The 19,604-nt window shown below is 40.1% G+C and overlaps 3 protein-coding genes and 1 long non-coding RNA gene across 4 annotated transcripts in view; 1 reads left to right on the top strand and 3 right to left on the bottom strand.

Annotated features, from left to right (window-relative positions):
* The window catches only part of LOC123552385 (armadillo repeat-containing protein 2-like), a 465,377-nt gene that overhangs the window by 117,092 nt on the left and 328,681 nt on the right, over positions 1-19,604 (top strand). The window lies entirely within an intron of this gene.
* Positions 258-6,025, bottom strand: LOC123552384 (uncharacterized). Its single transcript, XR_006686607.2, has 2 exons — positions 748-6,025; positions 258-391 (listed from the first exon to the last, which is right to left on the bottom strand). It is a non-coding gene; the product is annotated as an uncharacterized LOC123552384 (long non-coding RNA).
* Positions 16,518-16,889, bottom strand: LOC123553067 (uncharacterized). The gene has a single exon (XM_045342819.1). The coding sequence runs from the start codon at positions 16,887-16,889 to the stop codon at positions 16,518-16,520; it is 372 nt and encodes a 123-aa protein (XP_045198754.1).
* LOC123553066 (uncharacterized) lies at positions 17,261-18,409 on the bottom strand. The gene has a single exon (XM_045342818.1). The coding sequence runs from the start codon at positions 18,407-18,409 to the stop codon at positions 17,261-17,263; it is 1,149 nt and encodes a 382-aa protein (XP_045198753.1).

Raw genomic sequence — 19,604 nt, 5'->3', positions numbered from 1 at the left:
ATCAATTTATTATGGTGACTGTGACCTTAACCTTTGCACATGACATCTCAGTAAACATTTGACGTCGGTTAGACGTCGGACCCCGACGTCGGTTTAACGTTGGATTTTGGTTGGATTTGCAAACCGTTTAGACGTCGGATTCCGACGTTGGCTAGACGTCGCAATCCGACCATTTTCCAACCAAAATCTAACCACTTTCCAACCAAAATCTGACCAAATTTTCAACATAATTTGCAATCAAACAAGTAATCAACACATGTATTTAATCATCTTTATTTCACATTATAGCGACATAAGCCTAATATTATAAATCCATAAACGTAATCCAGTAATTGAAACTTTCAAGTTTTGTCACGTTTGCATGATTCTTCAACTCCGCTAAATTTTCCACCTGAAATGCATAAAATTTGACAGTTATATCATTTCATAAAAATTGAAAACTTATACAAGTATACTAGTGCTATTACTAAAGAACATAATTGCTATAGGTGCAAAACAAACATATATAAATTATAAAAAAAAATGTCTATAACCTCGTAAAATGTAATGAAGTTTTTTTTTGTTAAACGCAATTGCTTTTTAAAGTAATAAACATAATACATCAATCTTTGAAAGAATACGTAACAATAAAAAGAATAGCTATTAAAATAAGTATAATTTTCAAAAATCTGCTACTCACGTTACGGGATCCCTTTGTGTAAAGTATTTATAAACTTGCTCTATCTTATCCCACAAATATCAAATTACCGGAAGACTTGTGTAGACCGATGCAGGCTTATCTCGCGAAAGCATGGCTAATAAACAACATGTGTAGAAGAAGATCCTTAGGTGAATTTAGAATAATTTAAATATGTGTATAGAATGCAATTTTTTCCTGAACAGTTTTAAATTGGTAAAAAAATTCCGTTTCCGAAAATAGACAATCTCGTGCGATTTTGTAACATAATTAATAATAATGTTTGATGTGCGAATGATCTATTTATTTATAAGCGCATGTTCAGGCATAAATATCTTTAAACTATACTAGCAAAATTAAACAAGTTAATTTTATAACTAAAAATATGTAAACAGACTTTCTATCCAACCTAAATCCAACGTCTCCTAGACGTCAAAGTCTGACGTCAATTAGACGTCGTGGTTATGACGTTGGTTAGACGTTGGATTCAGGTCGCCGACGTCGCGACCAAAATCCAACGTCTAACCAACGTCGGTACGACGTCAGGTGTTTACTGGGATACTGTCTTGTAATGGTAAATATTCATGCCAAGTTATTTAAATATACTCCCAAGCATAGAAAGGTTACAGACCAGAAAAAAAAATGTCAAAAATGTTTTATCTCCAAAAGTGACATTGACCTTGAGTCTGAGTCTTGTATGCAACAAATCAATTTGTTATGGTGACTGTTTATGTCAAGTTACTTGTATATCCATCCATGCAAAGTAAAGATACTGACCAGACAAAAAAACCTATTATCTTTGACTTCTACATGTGACCTTGACCTTTGAGACAGGGGTCTGGGTCTTGTCCGTGACATATTGTCTTATTACAGGGAATATTTGTGCCAAGTGATTTTAAAATCCCTTCATGAATGGCAGAGCTATGAACTGGACTGAAACTGATGCTCTGAACATGTGACCTCCAAGTGTGACCTTTATCTTTGAGCTAGGGGACTGGGTCTTACGCATGACACGTCGTCTCATAATGGGTACATTTGTGTCAAGTAATTTTGAAATCCCTTGATGAATGGCAGAGTTATTTACCTAACATTTGACCTCTAAGTGTGACCTTGACCTAGGAGCTAGGGGTCTGGGTCTTGTGTATGACACGTCGTCTGTTTATGGGAAACATTTGTGCCAAGTTATTTCATAATCCCTTCAGAGAGTTATGGACCGGACACAAAGAGTGACGTACGGACGGACGGAATGACGGAGGCAACCTATGCCTTTGTCCCTCTTTTTTCTTCGAAAAGGGCGGGGGACAATAAGCTCAACCTTTTCATGCACTGAATCAACAGATCTTGACCTTTGACTTAAAGGCATCACCTCACATTGCCCTGTGTGATAGCCGGGCGACGTTCGGCGGGGCGATGTTTGGTTGGACGACGTTCGGCGGGGCAACGTTTGGCGGGGCGATGTTCGGCGGGTGTCAGATTCCACCAATTCAAAAAAGTACAGAGAACTTACTAGGAATAGGGTAAGGTTTAGTCCGTATCTAAATACATATTTTGACAATATTTGCTACATTTGAAGCGTATTGAAAAAAAAGTTTCATTAAACGATTTTCTCCCGCCATGCCACGATATAAACACAGAGTCACATCGTTCACACGAAAAATACTCAAATAAAATATCACTATTTTTACGTTTTTCATTCGTTATTTTGGTGGAACTAAGATAGTTCTTGAAAAAAATTGTGATTAGATATATACGTTTTCGATTTATGCAATGCCGTACACGCCATAATGTTATAAAGGAAGTCTATGGGAAAACAACTGGTGATCTCCAACCGGGGCGAAGTTTGACGGGGGCAATAACGACGTTATGTGGGGGAAAAACGAAACAAAGAAATGGCGTAAATCAGCCACTATAGCTAACAGTTATAAAAATGCGCTATATACTATAATAAAATAGACTAACTGAAGGTCTGCGAAGTTGGCAGGGAGATGGGTATTGGGAGCTAGTTATGTTCTAATTCCCAGCCAGCTCTGAGTTGGGTATTCAAACGATCTAACGCTAATATCCAGCCAGAGATGAACACACAGCTAGCTCTGAGTTGGGTATTCACGCCAAATAAAATGAATACACAGCCAAATCGAATACCCAGTTAACTCTGAGTTGGGTATTCAAATTACCTGCCAGAGGTGAATACACAGCTAGCAATAAGCTGAGTATTCACGCCACATAAGAAAAATGAATACACAGCCAGGATCGAATACCCAGCTAGCTCTGAGTTGGGTATTCAAATTACCTAAGACGAATATCCAGCCAGAGATGAATATTCAGCTAGCTCTGAGTTGGGTATTCAAATTACCTAAGACATCTCTGGTTAAGAAAACTGAATTCACAGCCAGGGTTGAATACCCAGTTAGCTCTCAATTGGGTATTCAAATATATAAGACGAATATCTAACCAGAGGTGAATACCCAGCCAGCTCTGAATTGGGTATTCAAATTACCTAAAACGAATATAAAGCCAGAGGTGAATACCCAGCTTTCATCCTTCCTTACTTTAAGTACTTCTTTACTTCATTTCCTTACTTCCTTTCTTCCTTACTACTTCCTTCCTTACTTACTTTACTTCATTCTTTCCTTTCTTCCTTCTTCATTCCTTTCTTATTATCCACTTCCTTACATACTTCCTTCCTTTCTTACTTTATTACTTACTTACTTCTTTACTTATTTCCTTACATACTTCTTTAATTCCCTCCTTACATATTTACTTCTTTGTTTACTTCCTTCCTTACTTTCTTCTTTACTTCTTTCCTTCCTTATTTACTTCCCTACTTACTCACTTACTTCCTTCATTACTTATTTACTTTTTTACTTCATTCCTTGCTTATTTACTTACTTACTTCCTTCCTTACATATATCTTTACTTTCTTCCTTACTTCGTTACTGTTTTACTTAATTACTCATTTAATTGCTTCATTACTTACTTCTTTACTTACTTTCTTAGTTACTTCTTTACTTCCTTACTTCTTTACCTACTTCCTTACTTACTTCTTAACTTCTTTCCTTACTTATTTATTTCTTAATTTACTTACGTCTTTCCTTCCTTACATATTTCTTTCATTCCTTAAATATTTCCTTCCTTCCTTCCTACTTATTTACTGGCCCTCAGACAATATTATTTTTTCTGGTGCACATCTCGCCTGCATTCTTTGTCAATATTAATTTTTATGTTGCATGTAATATCATTTTATACAGGTGAATACTGCAAAACTGTATACATCTTTAATTTAAATAGTTGTTTAGCAAAGCATATCTCTCTTTTTACACTTAACGGAAGGAGTATTTTCTAACGTTTAAATTTATTCGTATGTTCATTTTTTATGTGTTGTGGATAGATCGTTTGAATATCCAACTCAGAGCTGGCTGGGAATTATAACGTAACTAAATATTGAATATCCAACTCCCAATACCCATCTTCTAGCCAGCTTCACAGACCTTTACAAATACCGCTATAATGAAGTACTTACTTATTTCCTTCCTTCCTTTGTTCCGTCCTTCCTTCCTTCCTTCCTTCTTTACTTGCTTGCTTCCTTCCTTACTTTACTTACTTCTTTACTTCATTCTTTCCTTACAACTTTACTTCCTTCCTTCCTTACTTTACTTCATTCTTTCCTTACTTCCTTCTTCACTTCTTTTCTTACTTATTTACTTCCTTACATACTTTCTTCCTTCCTTCCTTACTTACTTCTTTACTTCCTTCCTTATTTATTTACCTCTTTACTTACTTACTTACTTCTTTGTTTACTTTCTTACTTACTTACGTTTTTACTTTTTTACTTCCTTCCTTACTTCCTTCCTTCCTTATTTACTTCCTTACTTACTTAATTATTTACTTCTTTACTTCATTCCTTGCTTATTTACTTCCTTCCTTACATATATTTTTATTTCTTTACTTTCTTCCTTACTTCGTTACTTTTTGTAATTAATTACTCATTTAATTGCTTCTTTACTTCCTTCCTTACTTCCTTCTTTACTTACTTTCTTAGTTACTTCTTTACTTCCTTCCTTACTTCCTAACTTACTTCTTTACTTCCTTCCTTACTTATTTACTTCTTAATTTACTTACTTCTTACCTTCCTTACATATTTACTTCTTTACTTACTTACTTACTTCTTCACTTACTTCTACTTCCTTCCTTCCTTCATTCCTTCCTTCCTTCCTTCCTCTTACTTATTTACTGGCCCTCAAACAATATTTTTATTCTGGGTACATCTCGCCAGCCTTCTTTGTCAATACATGTATTAATTTTAATGTTTTATGTTGCACGTTATGTCATTTTATACAGGTGAATATTGCATAACTGTATACATCTTTATTTTGAATAGTTGTTCAGCAAAGCATATCTAAGGAGTAATTTCTATCGTTTAAATTTATTCGTATGTTCTTTGTATGATAAACTTGTGAAATTAATGGCCCGCTCTGTTGTACCTTATATTGTTCACACCCCTGTGCAGAATGTGATCCTATTTTACTGGTTATGAGGAATGCGACCACAGGCACCACTGGTATCTTACAACCTTATCAGGGAGGGCATTTTTGTCGCCTACTTACGGAAGCTCAGAGGGGACATGTGAGTTTTATTTTTATATTATCGCGTAGCCACGGAGATATAAAAAAGCAACAACGAAAAACAAAAAGTTATCTCGTGGCCACGAGATATAAAAAAAAAAAAAAAACAACAAAAAACAGAAAAGTAATTCGTGGCCACGAGATATAAAAAAGAAAAAAACAAAAAACAGAAAAGTTAATTCGTGGCCACGAGATATAAAAAAGAAAAAAAAATGTTATCTCGTGACCATGAATTAACTTTTATATCTCGTGGCCACGAGATAGCTTCGTTTCTGTTTTTAAATTATTTCGTGGCCACGAGATAGCTTTTTTTCCTTTTTAATCTCGTGGCCACGAGAAATATAAAAATAAAACTCATATGTCCCCTCTGAGCTTCGTACCTACTGGACGGAAACACATAAATGATTAAAATATACTGTCAAATATCATTTCAGAGTAAAACTATTTTGAGAAATTAAGTTGCCAACTTTCATAGTATTGTTATATACAGATCAGCTCAGGCGGAAAGCCCATTTTACTCGATCCTCGGAGGATGACCAAATCCAGTACAAAGACATCGACTCGAAGTTAAATCAGCTCGGCAATTTTCCGTCAAGGACATTCGCTTTCTGATTCCAATGAATATTGTTTTACCTCCCATAAGATTCTAACATTTCCCTGGATAAAAAATGGCCACATGTGACCACCCCCTCCCCCTTTATTTCTGTGGAGGGTCAGTCGATTTTTCATATTTTTCTATGTTAAAAATACGTGGTTGAAAAACAAATCCATTATAGGGATTGTTAGTGCCCCCACTAAAATAAGTGGGATCAATATGATACATATAGGGACTCGGCTACGCCTTGCCCCCCCCCCCCCACCCCACCCCGCGCCACTCCTTTGTAATTTATCATACTGACCCCATATATTTCAGGTGAGGGGCATTAACAAACCCAGTAATTAACAATGTCAAGTTGCTCGGGATGAACCCAAACATCAGAATACACACCTGTATTGGTTTTATTTTTTTGAGGCACTTGACATAACTGTTTGGAGTGACTTAGAGGCGATATAATTAAAATAACAATTTTATTTGTATCTTTGAGGCCAGATTCCACGTGATTTGCCTTTATATTATAACTCTTGCGGCCAGTATAATTAGCTTTCTGTCATGGAAATATTAGGCCTATTTATGAAACTAATAATAATTCAGAACACTCTGAGACCACAAGATAATTGATATTGCTATTGTTATACATATTTTCTATTTTCATCCTCCAACCCTGTGAGTAAACGTGTAAACGTCATTTACATCTGCTGGTGTAAATGTCGTTTCAATTATTAATAGCCTGTATTCGGTATTTCCACTTTTATTCTAGCATTAAACTACTGTTCTTGTCACTTTTGGTGGGTAGGAGGAGAGTAAAGGTATGTTAACAGAGATTCACGTGCTCACACGTGCTGTTATAACCCCTTTTTATATATGAGCGTAAACGTATTACTGCCCCAAAAAGGATAAGTCAAAAGAAATCACGTCAACGTGATAGCCTAAAACAAGGAAAGCATTCCCGCGCATTTCGTGGAAATTTAAGTCCTATGCTATTTTGGAATTATGAAATAGGTGGGTTGGGTACATGATATTATTTCTGAGGAATTTCGAAGTTACTGTAAAACAAACGTTATTCAAATGTGACAATACATCAAAACCATGAAGTGCTGAACTCTTACTTTAATTAAAAAAGTAAAATGGGAAAAGTTCTCAGTATGTTCGTGTCACAATTTTCGGGGTAAGTATTCTATGTCATCGTGCATAACTGCGAAAAACTATAACATACATAATAAAGCTAAACTATTCGTGTAAATGTGCTGAGAGCAATTTTTCTATTTCCGTTTATTACTTTTCTAAAAAACACATTACAATTTACCAGGTGTTGGCAAAATTTGTAATTTTTGTGCACATGCCTTTACACATGAAAGAAGTCCGAACTATAGGTATGGTGTGCGAGTAGGGCCTGAGCGCTTACTTTATTTATTTATTTGGGTTTTACGGCGCACCAACACAGTATAGGTTATATGGCGCCAAACAGGACTACAAATTTTGGTTTCAAATCTCATTTACATCGAAATAAAAACATGAGGTATGGAATCAAAATTTGCATGCCTGCTGGAATCACAGAGTTACAGCAAAACCAAGTGTTAAGACCCTATTAGTCGCCTCTTACGATCATGCAAGGGTAAGACAGTGGTTCCAATTCTTTTCCTACATAGATCGTCCCAGAACCACATGAACGCTTACGTAGTGCTCATTTACAGGGATTGTACTGCTCAGATAAATATATATATATAACTTTATCATAAGTCCGCAAGTGCAACAAAAGAAATAGCAGTATTAATTTTGTAATAATATTATTTATTTACAAGATATGTCTGACAAATGACATCGAGAATTCTAACTGACCTTTTAGAAAGCTGCATTTTCAAGTACCTGAAATTTTCCACTTTGGTTAAAAAAGAATTTTTTACAATAGATAATGACTGACTACAGAAGGTAATAAAAATACACTTGACCTAGAGAATGCTACAATCTATTAAACTTCAAAGTTTAAGTTTAAAATTATATTGAACACGTTTGCTTTAATTTAAGGTGAAAAATAAACTAGAACTCTATGATAAAAATTGAATAGATTATTTCGGACATGTTAGACAGCATCGTACGTATTATTAAGCAAGGATGATTTGCACTGTGAATATATACTTTTTACACTTAACATTTAATTCCACGAGTACCCACACATAATTATACATATATATTTACCTTTACCTTTTATACATTAGGAATATGTTTGTTTTACATGTAAGATTAAAGCATTTACCCCTCGTGAAAATATAATGCATGTGGCGTTCACTGTTGATATATAATTGTAATATTATATTTTGACGTTACACTGAAACAAACAAACCCTTTTTGCATATTCATTTATATAAAAATATAAATAAACAAACGAACAAACAAAAAAGGGAACAATTTTTATTTTGTTTGAATGAGTGTAATACCGAAACGACACAATGAAATTTTCCCAGGTTTTCTTGGTGGGGAAAGGCTTCAGGTGCTCCTCCAGACATTTTTTGGGGGCTCAGACTAGTACTTAGATCGAGACACTAACCTCAGTTGGTTTACGTGAAAAGTTTTACACCTCAAGTGAGTTTTGATCCCACGTCGGTGATGGGCGAGGAATTCGAAGCCAGCGACCATGACCATCAAGTTTTTCTTTTGCAAGTATAAAACATAAATATTCAACATAACTGATACTCTCAATGACATTTACCACGTCGGAAATTACAAATGGTTTGTCGAATACACCCTACTTTTAATTACAAAAGTTTACACACCATGTGGGTCGGAAAGCACGAAATTTACGTTCTTGAACGTATATGTAAATCGTCATGCTTAAAATGTAAACAAAGGCATAAAAGTAACTGTTTTCATGTTCGTGGTAAGGATCGACTTGCGATTGTCAATTTCCCGATACTGAATATATATGAATGTATAAACACGAGCCGTTTCATCTTACAGGACTTACAAGAACATAGTAAGCGGTTGTTTATTTATTGTATTTATGTTCTAGTAACCTTTGACACTGATTTCGAGGACAGGCCGGGTTTGTGACATATACATGTCTGTTGTTGGGCTGGAAAAAGATAGGTCCAAATTTAAACTAAAAGCTTTGTTGCATAAATTTTTCGTTATTTCTGTGCAGACAATTCGGTTGTTTAAAGGTTAGAATATCAGAAAATTACAGGAAATAAAACATATCTTAGAAAAAGTCCCGATCTTTCATCATTTGTTTGGTTGGCGCATGATTACAAATTTAATGTTAGTAGGCCGTGATATCCATGAAGCCGTGTAAAGTGATAATTTTGATGACACGTTGGTTTTATTTTCTAATTGTGAGTGATCGTTAAGTGATCTGAAAGATCGGACAGTAGGATGTTATAAAAAAAGTGATGCTTTATTTAGATTAGAAAGTCAATCGTACTCTACAATAAGGAAATCTAAAGTAAAATACTCCTTTTATTTCGTTCACTGAAGAAAACATGGCGGACATATTTTTGTAAAAGAGCGGTGCACGTGTGATTCGTGTAACACAGTTTAACGACGTTTTCTTAGAAAACTAACGCTCAGCTCATTTACACTGACATATCCTTGATTGAAGAATATATATATTGTAGGCCTAGATCTATATATATGAGAGACTTACGGTATCAAATACTTACCCCGAAAATTTCTATGCATTTTCTTCTAATGCACTGTTGGGACATGTTTTTGAGTGTCATTGATACTTTATAATTTATTCGGAGAGACCATGGAGAGGATTGTGAATGCACGCCTGAAGTGGTACATGGAGACTAACAGCCTATTCGCAACGCAACAAGCTGGCTTCAGACAATTCCGCTCCACTGAGGACCAGACCACTTACCTATCGCAAGAGATAGAGGACGCCTTCCAAGAGCAGAAAGTCGTGCTTACAGCATGGATTGATCTGCAGAGGGCGTTTGACAAAGTCTGGACTGATGGCCTCCTCGTCAAGCTGATGAGGACTGGAGTAGGAGGTCACATGCTGAGGTGGATTAAGTCATACCTCCACAACAGGAGAGCAAGAGTCAGTTTAGAACATGCCAGCAGTAGGAAGTTCCTGTTGCGTCATGGTGTCCCACAAGGCGGAGTCTTATCCCCTACACTCTTCTTGCTTTTCATCAATGATCTGGTGTCTGAACTACCGAAAGGAGTTAAGGCTGCTCCCTACGCTGACGATCTGGTTTTACGGTGTAAGGAAGAACATGCCACTACAGCCACATACAGGATGCAAGAAGCCATCAACAAGCTTTCAGCTTGGGCTGAAGATTGGTGTGTATCGATCAATACAGAGAAATCGTTCACCACACTATTCTCCCTGTCGTCAAAGCAGAGGGCGGGAAAAATCAAGATGGGAAATACTTTGCTGATTGAAGCAGACGAGGCAAAATACCTCGGAGTGACCTTTGACAAACGGCTAACCTGGAAGCCCCACATTAGTCAAGCAGAAGGGAAGGCCCGTAGGAAGCTTGCCATAATGCGCAAACTTGCTGGAACAACGTAGGGAGCAAATGAGCAAATACTCAAGACAGTATATCAGGGAACAGTGAGACCCCATTTAGAGTATAGCGCAACTGCCTGGTCCACTACTGCCAAAACTAACCAACAGGTTTTAGACAAGGTCCAAAACCAAGCATTGCGGATCATGACAGGTGCTACAAAGTCTACACCAATCTCCTTCATGGAGAAGCTAACAGGCACACAGCCGTTACAAGACAGAAGACATGCAAAGGTTCTGCTTCAAGCAGAGAAGTTCAGGTCTTTTCAAGACCATCCCATGAAAGCCAAGCTAGATGGCTACACAAAGAATCGGCTCAAACGTAGCAGCTTCGTACATGAGGCAAAGAAACTCAACCGAGAGTTCGAAACTGAACTGAACATACCAACGACTCCCCTAGTAGTGAACACATTATAAACCCACTAGCGAATGATCTGTCCTCAGTAACTGTGAGACTTGCAGTTCCTCGTCTTGACCGCGGGAAGCAAGAGGATGAAGGCATTCGGAAGAGCCTCACACTTGCTATGATCAATGAAGACTATCCACCGGAGTCATGGACTCATGTCTATACAGACGGATCAGCCACATGCGCCGTCAAAGATGGAGGAGCAGGAGAGAAACACTACATGCAGGCACAGGAAAACACTGCAGCAATTACAAGGCAGAGGCTGAAGCACTCATGAAGGCCGTCTCAATGGTTGAAGACTCGGCAGAAGAAAGCTCCTCAGTCGTCTTTCTTACAGATGCACTATCTGTCATGGAAGCTCTGGTCAACAATAAAGCTCCGCGGCTAGCCAGGAGAATGCAGAGCCTGAGTATAACCTGCAAAGTAGCATTTCAGTGGATTCCATCCCATTGTGGACTTGCAGGCAATGAAGAGGCAGACAAACTGGCTAAGCTAGCAGCTCAGTCAGAACAACCAACAGAACTTGTGAGTTACAAGGAGAAAGTCACCATCATCAAGTCACTAACGAGACCAAGGATGGAGGAAGATGCTTTTCATCTCCTTGATCGGTCTGAACAAGTGATGACGATCAGGCTCCGCTCAGGGCACAACAAGCTCAATGCTCACATGTACAAGAAATACAGACTGACATCATCGCCAACTTGTCCATGTGGTGAAGAAGATCAGACTGCGGAGCATATACTTCAGAGATGTAAAAGGCATGACCAGGAGCGAGCTGCGACTTGGCCGATAGATACCTCAATCCACCAGAAATTGTATGGAGGCATTGAAGATCTGCGGCAAACCACAAGTTTCATCGAGGCTGCTGGTCTGACAGTGTAGTCGCGAACGATAAGAAGAAGAAAGAAGAAAAAGGAAAATCAACGGTAGACTGCATCTTTATTACACTCTATTATAGCAGAAACATTATCCAATAAGATGAGGTTGTACGTAGCCTATGTGGATTTTGAAAAGTGTTTTGATAAATTAGAACGGTCTTTCATTTTTCATAAACTTATCCAGCAAAATGTTAGTTCAAAATTTGTAAAAGCAATCCAGGGTATGTATAGCTGTGTAAAAGCAGCTGTAAAATACAATAAACAATTGTCGCTTAGCTTTGAATCTAATATAGGTGCCAAACAGGGCGACCCAAGTTCAAGTCTTTTGTTTTTATTTTTTGTAAATGACCTATTTAACAGCATTAACAGAAATATTGAGGGATTTTTTAATTAAGATGATTTACAATTATTCATGCTACACTGCGTTATTTGCCCATACCCCAGAGGCGTTACAGCCAATGCTAAATGATTTACAGATATATTGTCAAACTTGGAACTTAAAAGTTAACATAGTTAAAACTAGAATAATGATATTCGAACAAGAAAGACATTCTACTCATATTTTCACATTTAATAATCAAATTTTAGAAGTTGTTAAAACCTTCAAGTATTTAGGTATTTATCTATTTAAAAACGGGAACTGGTATCGAATCCAGCAGCATCTTGCTCAGCATTCCCTGTATGCATTACATAATTTATTCACAGTATTCAATCAATTAGATCTAAAGACACAAGATAAATGTAAATTATTCGATACCTTAGTAGGATCTATTTTACATTATGGTGCTGAAGTTTTTGGCTACAACGAAGGTAGAAGTATTGAATTAGTACATTGTAAATTTCTTAGAAAGATACTTTGCGTGAGAAAATCAACTAACTTAGATGCATTATATGGAGAGCTAGGACGATATCCAATGGCAATACACCGTAAAATAATAATGATCAGATATTAGTTTAAAATACTAAAATTAAATAATAACTGCATACTTAAAAAAGCATATAACATGCTTAAAGAAGATGCAGATAATAACATGTCATATAATGGAAAAAACTGGACTTTTCCCATAAAAACTTTGTTAAATGGAATAGTCTGTCAAATATTTGGTTACAGCAAGATAGACTTGATATTGATTTACAAATAATTAAACTTAGAATACTAGATATTATAAACAAAGCTGGTAGGCAAACATAAATATTTCCAATAGACTTTCATCTTATATCATTCACAAACACACATTTGAACTAGAAAAATACCTCAACGTAATAAACAATAACAAACATAGAATCGCTTTAACTAAATTTAGAATATCAGTTCATAATTTAGAAATAGAAAGGGGTCGACATGAAAATATTCCCAGAGAAAGTAGGAAATGTCGAAATTGTCCTTTAAATTTGGTAGAGACAGAGTACCATTTTTAACTAGTATGTCCGAAATACTATGAACTGCGAAGGAAATTTTTCAAACCATATTTTTGTAGATGGCCTACTTTAATACAGAAGTTTGAATCACTTATGTCAAGTACAAATGTTAAGCTATTAAATAACCTGGCAGCTTACTTATATCATGCTTTCAACGAACGAACTTAGATTATATTTTTACTCATTTTACTTCGACTAAACGATAGAAGCTTTCAGTGTTTTTGCTAGCTTGTGTATCTACCGGGATTGTGTTCTGTGGCGACCTCTGAGCCAAATTATTACATACATGAATACATTTATGTTGTGTTTGTAAATACGAATACCTTACATAAATACAGTGGTATACGTCATCATCCGAGAACGTTATTAATGCAATAGTTAAGTAAATTCCGCAGGTAGTAGATTTAATCTTATAAAGTGACATCCAGTAATTGTCAGGTAACTTAACGAGTCTAACTCAGGTTGAATGACACTTTGTAGTAATAACTTGTGAATAACGCACTCAGCTGAATTCGATAGTAGTCCGTAATGGCTGACTCTCTCTGTGCGCGATCCCAGCATGCAACAACTTCCGCCCTAGACTGTATCCCATATTTATGCCTATTTATAGAATAGTCGGGTTCGACATCTACTACACTCCCCCCACTTTATCGAAAAGGACGGCACTCTGGGGCTGAACACCAATGTAGCTGGGACATCGCTTGACGTGAGAGGTATCCTAAACCTCATCATGCTGGTTCGCTGCACTGTTTCAGCAGATGATTTGGGGCCTAGCAACCAAACCCTCCTTGCTGACTTGCTGATACATGGTCCTGTACCATGATCTAGCCATAAAATTTCTGCTCTTAGTGTCTAACACTATCCAACACCCTATGGTCCTGGACCACCCTCTCTCTAATTTCTGCTGCAAGTGCCTAGCACTATTCGACTCCTAATGGTCCTGGACGACTTCATCTCTCCTTCACTCTTCCCCCTCCACGGCAAAGGCAAAGTGACTACACTTAACCTCTGCTCCCCTTAACAGTACAATCTTTGCAGCGGTACTTATCAATATCCAGTGCTTCAGTGGTTGTAACATCTACACATGACCCGTCATACCATTCATCACAGTAGTCACACTGAATCATGAAACGACCCTGCCATGGCTTTCTGCAAAAACAGTACACCTCACTGTCATCACCGGAAGTGTCTACACTTCCGGGATTGGCTTTCCACTGCACAATCCATGCTGGTGGTGTTCGATCCCTACAAGGCTTCCTTTGTTTGTTCGTTTTGTCCTCGTGTGTTGGCTTTGTGTGTGTGCACGTGTATGTGTGTGTGTTTGTGGTGTGCACGTCTGCGTGCTGTAGGTTTCGTTTTCGGGAGGCTGCGATTTTGGTACGTGGCATTCCCTGTTTGATATTTGTCTTTGTTTTTAACCTATCATTATTCACCACGAACACCGAATTTCTGAGCTTGGCCAGGAAAATGTATGCTGAAACCTTGGTAACTATGACACCAGGACCTTTCCATGGTAGACATAGTTTCTTACATTTCCCCTTGAGTACCGCTGTGTCCAACAGATACACGATATCTCCAACCTCGTAGTTCCTTTCCAGGATACGAAGGTAGTAGTTCTGCTTCATACGCCTAGAGCTAGTCTTAAGCGTTGCCCTTGCTGTGGTATGAGCTTCCTGCAGTTTGCAGTTAGCTTTGCCACATAACTCCCCTCATCTTGATGTGACTGTTCCGGTTTAGGGAACATCACATCAGCTGGTGTGTTTACTTCTCTACCCAACATGAGCTTGTTGGCTGTAAACCCTGTGGTACGGTTCACAGAAGCCCTTAGCGCACCTGCTATCTGCTGGATGTACAAGTCCATCAGGGTTCTGTTGTACCGCTCAACCTGTCCATTTGAAGATGGTTGGTACGGTGTAGTCCTAGCTTTATGAATGTGAAGTGTCTTACACATCTCACTAAAAAGCTTTGACTCAAAGTTTCTACCCTGGTCTGAATAAATCTGAAACGGGACTCCGAAACGAGAGAACAAAAATGATCTACAAAGGCCTTTGCAGTAACGTCAGCAGTCTGTGATGGCAATGGTATGCACTCCACCCATTTTGTGAACTGATCACAACCATCAAGACATGCTGATTTCCCCTAGGAGTTTTCAGAAGTGGACCCAAGAAGTCAATGTGCACCCTTTCCATTGGGTCACCCGCATGGTATTCCGTCATTGGACGGCGCTTAGACTTTTTATTGCGATTGCATACTTCACAACTCGCAACATAATTTGTTACGTCCCGGCTTATCCCATATCAAGCAAACTTCTTTTTCATACGCTCAGTGGTCCTAGCCACGCCTCGATGCCCTGCCAAGGGCAGATCATGGTTTAAATGCAAAGCCTTCTCACGCAAGCTACCAGGAACCATGAATTTTTTATCACCAGAACTCGCATATTCCTAGTACAACACACCATCAATCAACATGAATTGCTCCTTGTTTAGCCAGTACGACTTCGCAGCTGGACTAGCAAGGAACAATTCGGCCTCACCAGGCTTGGTTGAACTGTCCAACCAACGCAAGATAAAGATGAAATCGACATCTTCTCCTTGAGCCTCACTAAGGTCTGACAAAGTGAAACCCCAAGATGTTTCCCGGTCTGTGTTCACAGGCTGAGCGGTATCCTTGATACCACACACCTGCTTATGCTTGTCTACCAGAGTGGAATAACCATCTGCACCCCCTGGATCCCAGGGTAGGTACAGATACCCCTCATCATCTGCACCGCCGCAAGCACCCTGCTCAAGCTCAACGTCACAGGCTTGTGCCACCTCCTGCTTCGATCCTCCGATTGAGCTGTCCGACCCCTCGGTCTGAACCGTCTTGCCACTGTTGCCTAACTGATTTTGTGCAGTTTGCCTCAAACCCTCAGTGTGGTGGGCTGCCAAGTTACCCCCGTGGTCGCCCCCGATGCGGATTCCCTGACTGACATGGCCATTGTCAGCCGCTAATCCCTGCACCCCTTGCGAAGCCAATGGTACTGCCGTGTCCACCTGATCGACAAACGATCCCCAATTTTTGTTATGTGCCCTGACGCAGTAGTCACAACCTCCACAAGGCAAATCTCCAGGCTCCACCCCAGCAACAAATGCTGCACACTGTCCATCACTTGCCGGCATCCTGGACAAGGCATCTTCGTTCCCGTGCTTCTGGCCTGGTCGGTGCTTCAACACCATATCATACTGCGATAGCTCCTCTAGCCATCTTTCATGCGAGTTGCCCTTGTGGTTCTCTGAACCACATTAAACAAGTTAAGCTAGAATGGTCAGTCCTGACCGTGAATCTCCTACCCAACAGATAGTGTCTATATTGGCGTGTGAATCTCACTACAGCCAACAGTTCTTTCCTCGTGACACAATACTTTCATTGTTCGTGGTTAAGCGCAAAGCTACCATACGCAATAACCCGTTCAACGCCATCTTGAACCTGAATTAGCTCAGCCCCTACCGCTTTTTCTGAGGCATCCATGTCCAAGATAAACTTGTCTGTCTGGTTTGGTAATGCCAGCACTGGTGGTTCAGTGACAGCCTGTCTCAAAGCATCAAATGCCTCTTGTTGCTCTGTGTCCCACCGAAACTTCTTCTTACCCACGACACTGTACAGTGGTTCTGCCAACTGCGCAAAGTCGTGGACGGAAGTCCTATGATAGTTGACCAGACCCATGAAGCGTTCCACATCTTTAGAACATGTAGGTACAGGCCACTCTCGCACTACCGCCACATCAACATCAGACATCGCCAAACTATTGCTACTCACAACTCTTCCAAGGAATCTACTTCCTTTTCGAAAAGTAAGCACTTCTTTGGCTTCAACTTCAGACCATTATCTCTGAACCGCCCAAGAGCATCTGCTAGATTAGTAAGATGTTCCTGAAACGTCTTACCTAGCACTAGCACATCATCAAAGAAAGCTAAGACTGTCTTCCAGCTTAGCCCCCTTAGGACCAGATTCATCACTCTTGCATAGGTTGCTGATGCATTACAGAGTCCAAAGCCCATTTTCACATGCTCGTACAGTCCGTACTTTGTGATAAAGGCAGTCTTTTTCCTATCTTCCTCCTTGATATTTACCTGCCAGTATGCAGAGTTGGCATCTAACTTAGAAAACTACACACTGCCAGCCAAAGTATCAAGGCAGTCATCTACCAAGGGCAACGGAAATACGTCCTTAAGCGTGACGTCATTTAAGGAACGATTATCGATGCACCACCTGACCGATCCATCACGCTTCTGGATCAGGAACGGTGCTGAAGCCCACTCTGAAGTTGATTCTTGTATGACACCCGCCTTGAGCATTTTCCCAAGGTGGGCCTCTCCCTTCCCTACAAAGGTAGCTGGGGTACGACGCATACGCTGTCTAACAGCCTTTGCATCATCCGTGTCAATGCTATGTTCAATCTTAGTGACCTTCCCTAAGTCGAACTCATCCCTTGCAAATACATCTTGAAACTCAATTAGCAGCTGCGCTAACTGAATTTTCTGATCTTCATTCAAATGCTTGCTCGAGTCCAAATACACATGCTGCAAATGGACTGGAATACCATTGGTCAATGTATAGGATTCATCCGGACTATCCGGTGAACCCTCCGTGACCCCACACGCCCCCGGTGTTTCATCACAGCTATCATGGTTGCTGTCTAGGAAACCATCAACTGGGTAGGCTCTACCAATTTCCATACCCTTCCGAAGCAACCGGTATCTATCACTGGTGTTCATAACACACATCAATGGCTCCGCCCCTGCACCACGGACTACCCGTGGAACAAGGACTTTCACATTATGAACGGGCTCTACAACATAGTCTGGCATTTTCTGATCCAGGCTACATTTAACCCTCATGACTGTACTTGGCGGAATAACCTGACGCTTAGCAACCGTAACCCGATTAACATCTGGTACCTCACCACGCTCCCCAACATTTAAGTTGATAACCTGGCTGTCAAACGTCAATATGCCCCGGCCCATGTCTAACATGGCAGACCATCGACGAAGTAAGTCGAAACCCAGCAGCATTTCTTGTTCAATCGGAGCTACATATAATTGCTCCCTGTACCACTGCTCCCCTATTTTCAGTTTAACTGGACCCACTACAAAACCCTTCATGCCCATCTTGCGGCCTGCTGTCATGAGCTGGACTGTGCGTAGCCTCTTAGGTTTCCTTTGCAGGGCGTCATACACCTTATCTGAAATAATGGTCACCTGCGCTGCGGTATCTACATCTGCTGTAACCGCTTGATCCCCAACTTGAACCTTCATGCTACCTGCGAGGCTTACGTCAGCTGGCAAACCTTGAACTCCTCAAGTTCACCACTGCCAGTCTCCTTCGGTCCCTCACCCTGTTCAGCACCCTTCAAGCCAGAATCCTTAGTCAACACTACTTCAGGCTGACCATTGTCAATTTTCCCCTGCACAACCGCTTCAGCGCCGCTACCGGTTATACCCTGTGAATTCACTAAGCGTAATATGGTTCCAACACTGCTTCAGTGATACCTGGCACTGGGCTATCCAGTAGACTAGGCTCATCAAGCACTGCCCCCTCAGATGCATCTTGCACCAATGCATCACCATCCGGCAGACTGTTCACCATGGTGTCATCTGCCACTGGCGGATTCGGAGTGGAAGGGTGCACTGCCTGGCAATGTCACACCCCAACACCCGGGTCCTTTTCAAATGCCTCATTTAGGCCTGGTCCTTTCCGGATAGAGTGTCGGCCTTCGAACACGACCCTTTCTTGTTTAACGGCTGGTTGGCCGCATCCTTGTCTGCTCCCTTTGGACAATTTCTAATGAAATGCCCCTTTTCGCCACAACCATAATATGCTCCAGACATTGGTCGGCGTCTAACAGGTGACTTTCGCTTGTTAGTCTGCAGATACCTTCTCCAGCCCCAGCTGCAACTTCTTTTCTAATTGCTGTTGCAACTTGCCCATCATGCCTTCGAGAGAGGATAGATCACGAGTGGCTGCACTTCCTGTACCCACTCTATTGTGCGAAGCCGATCTGTCCTCCACCACATACACTGCATCGCGGTCGTCGTCAGTATCGACCTTGCGCTTATCGCATTTCACCTTGCCAAACATGGCCTGATGAACCCGTTGATAACGGAGGACGCCATTTATTGCCTGCTCCATGGTCGCAGGCTCTGATATACATACATGGTGGCCAGCTTCCCTATCACTCAAACCCTGACAGAAACGAGTTACTGCTTGCTGATTTGAGTAATGTTCCGGCAAATCATGGAACGCCTTTGTTGCCAATGTTAAAATTCTATCTGACCAGTCCTCCAGGGACTCCCCCTGGGACTTTGACGTTTGCTGAAACCGCACCTGTGCTGTAGCCGAAAGCTCTTTCGCACCAAATCTACTTTCCAGATTGCGCATCAACCTGTGGTAAGACTGATGCTCTCTACGATCAGTAAGGACTGCATAGAAATCAGCAGCCGCACCTGTGAG

This window comes from Mercenaria mercenaria, chromosome 4 (genome assembly GCF_021730395.1).
Source record: "Mercenaria mercenaria strain notata chromosome 4, MADL_Memer_1, whole genome shotgun sequence".
In the NCBI taxonomy this organism is placed as follows: domain Eukaryota; kingdom Metazoa; phylum Mollusca; class Bivalvia; order Venerida; family Veneridae; genus Mercenaria; species Mercenaria mercenaria.
Note: the sequence above shows the minus strand (reverse complement) of the source record. Positions and strands in the feature narration are given on the sequence as shown.

What these genes read in the sequence shown, in the direction of transcription:
- LOC123553067 (XM_045342819.1), bottom strand. Translation starts at nt 16,889, where the DNA reads ATGTCTGATGTTGATGTGGCGGTAGTGCGAGAGTGGCCTGTACCTACA.
- LOC123553066 (XM_045342818.1), bottom strand. Translation starts at nt 18,409, where the DNA reads ATGAAGGTTCAAGTTGGGGATCAAGCGGTTACAGCAGATGTAGATACC.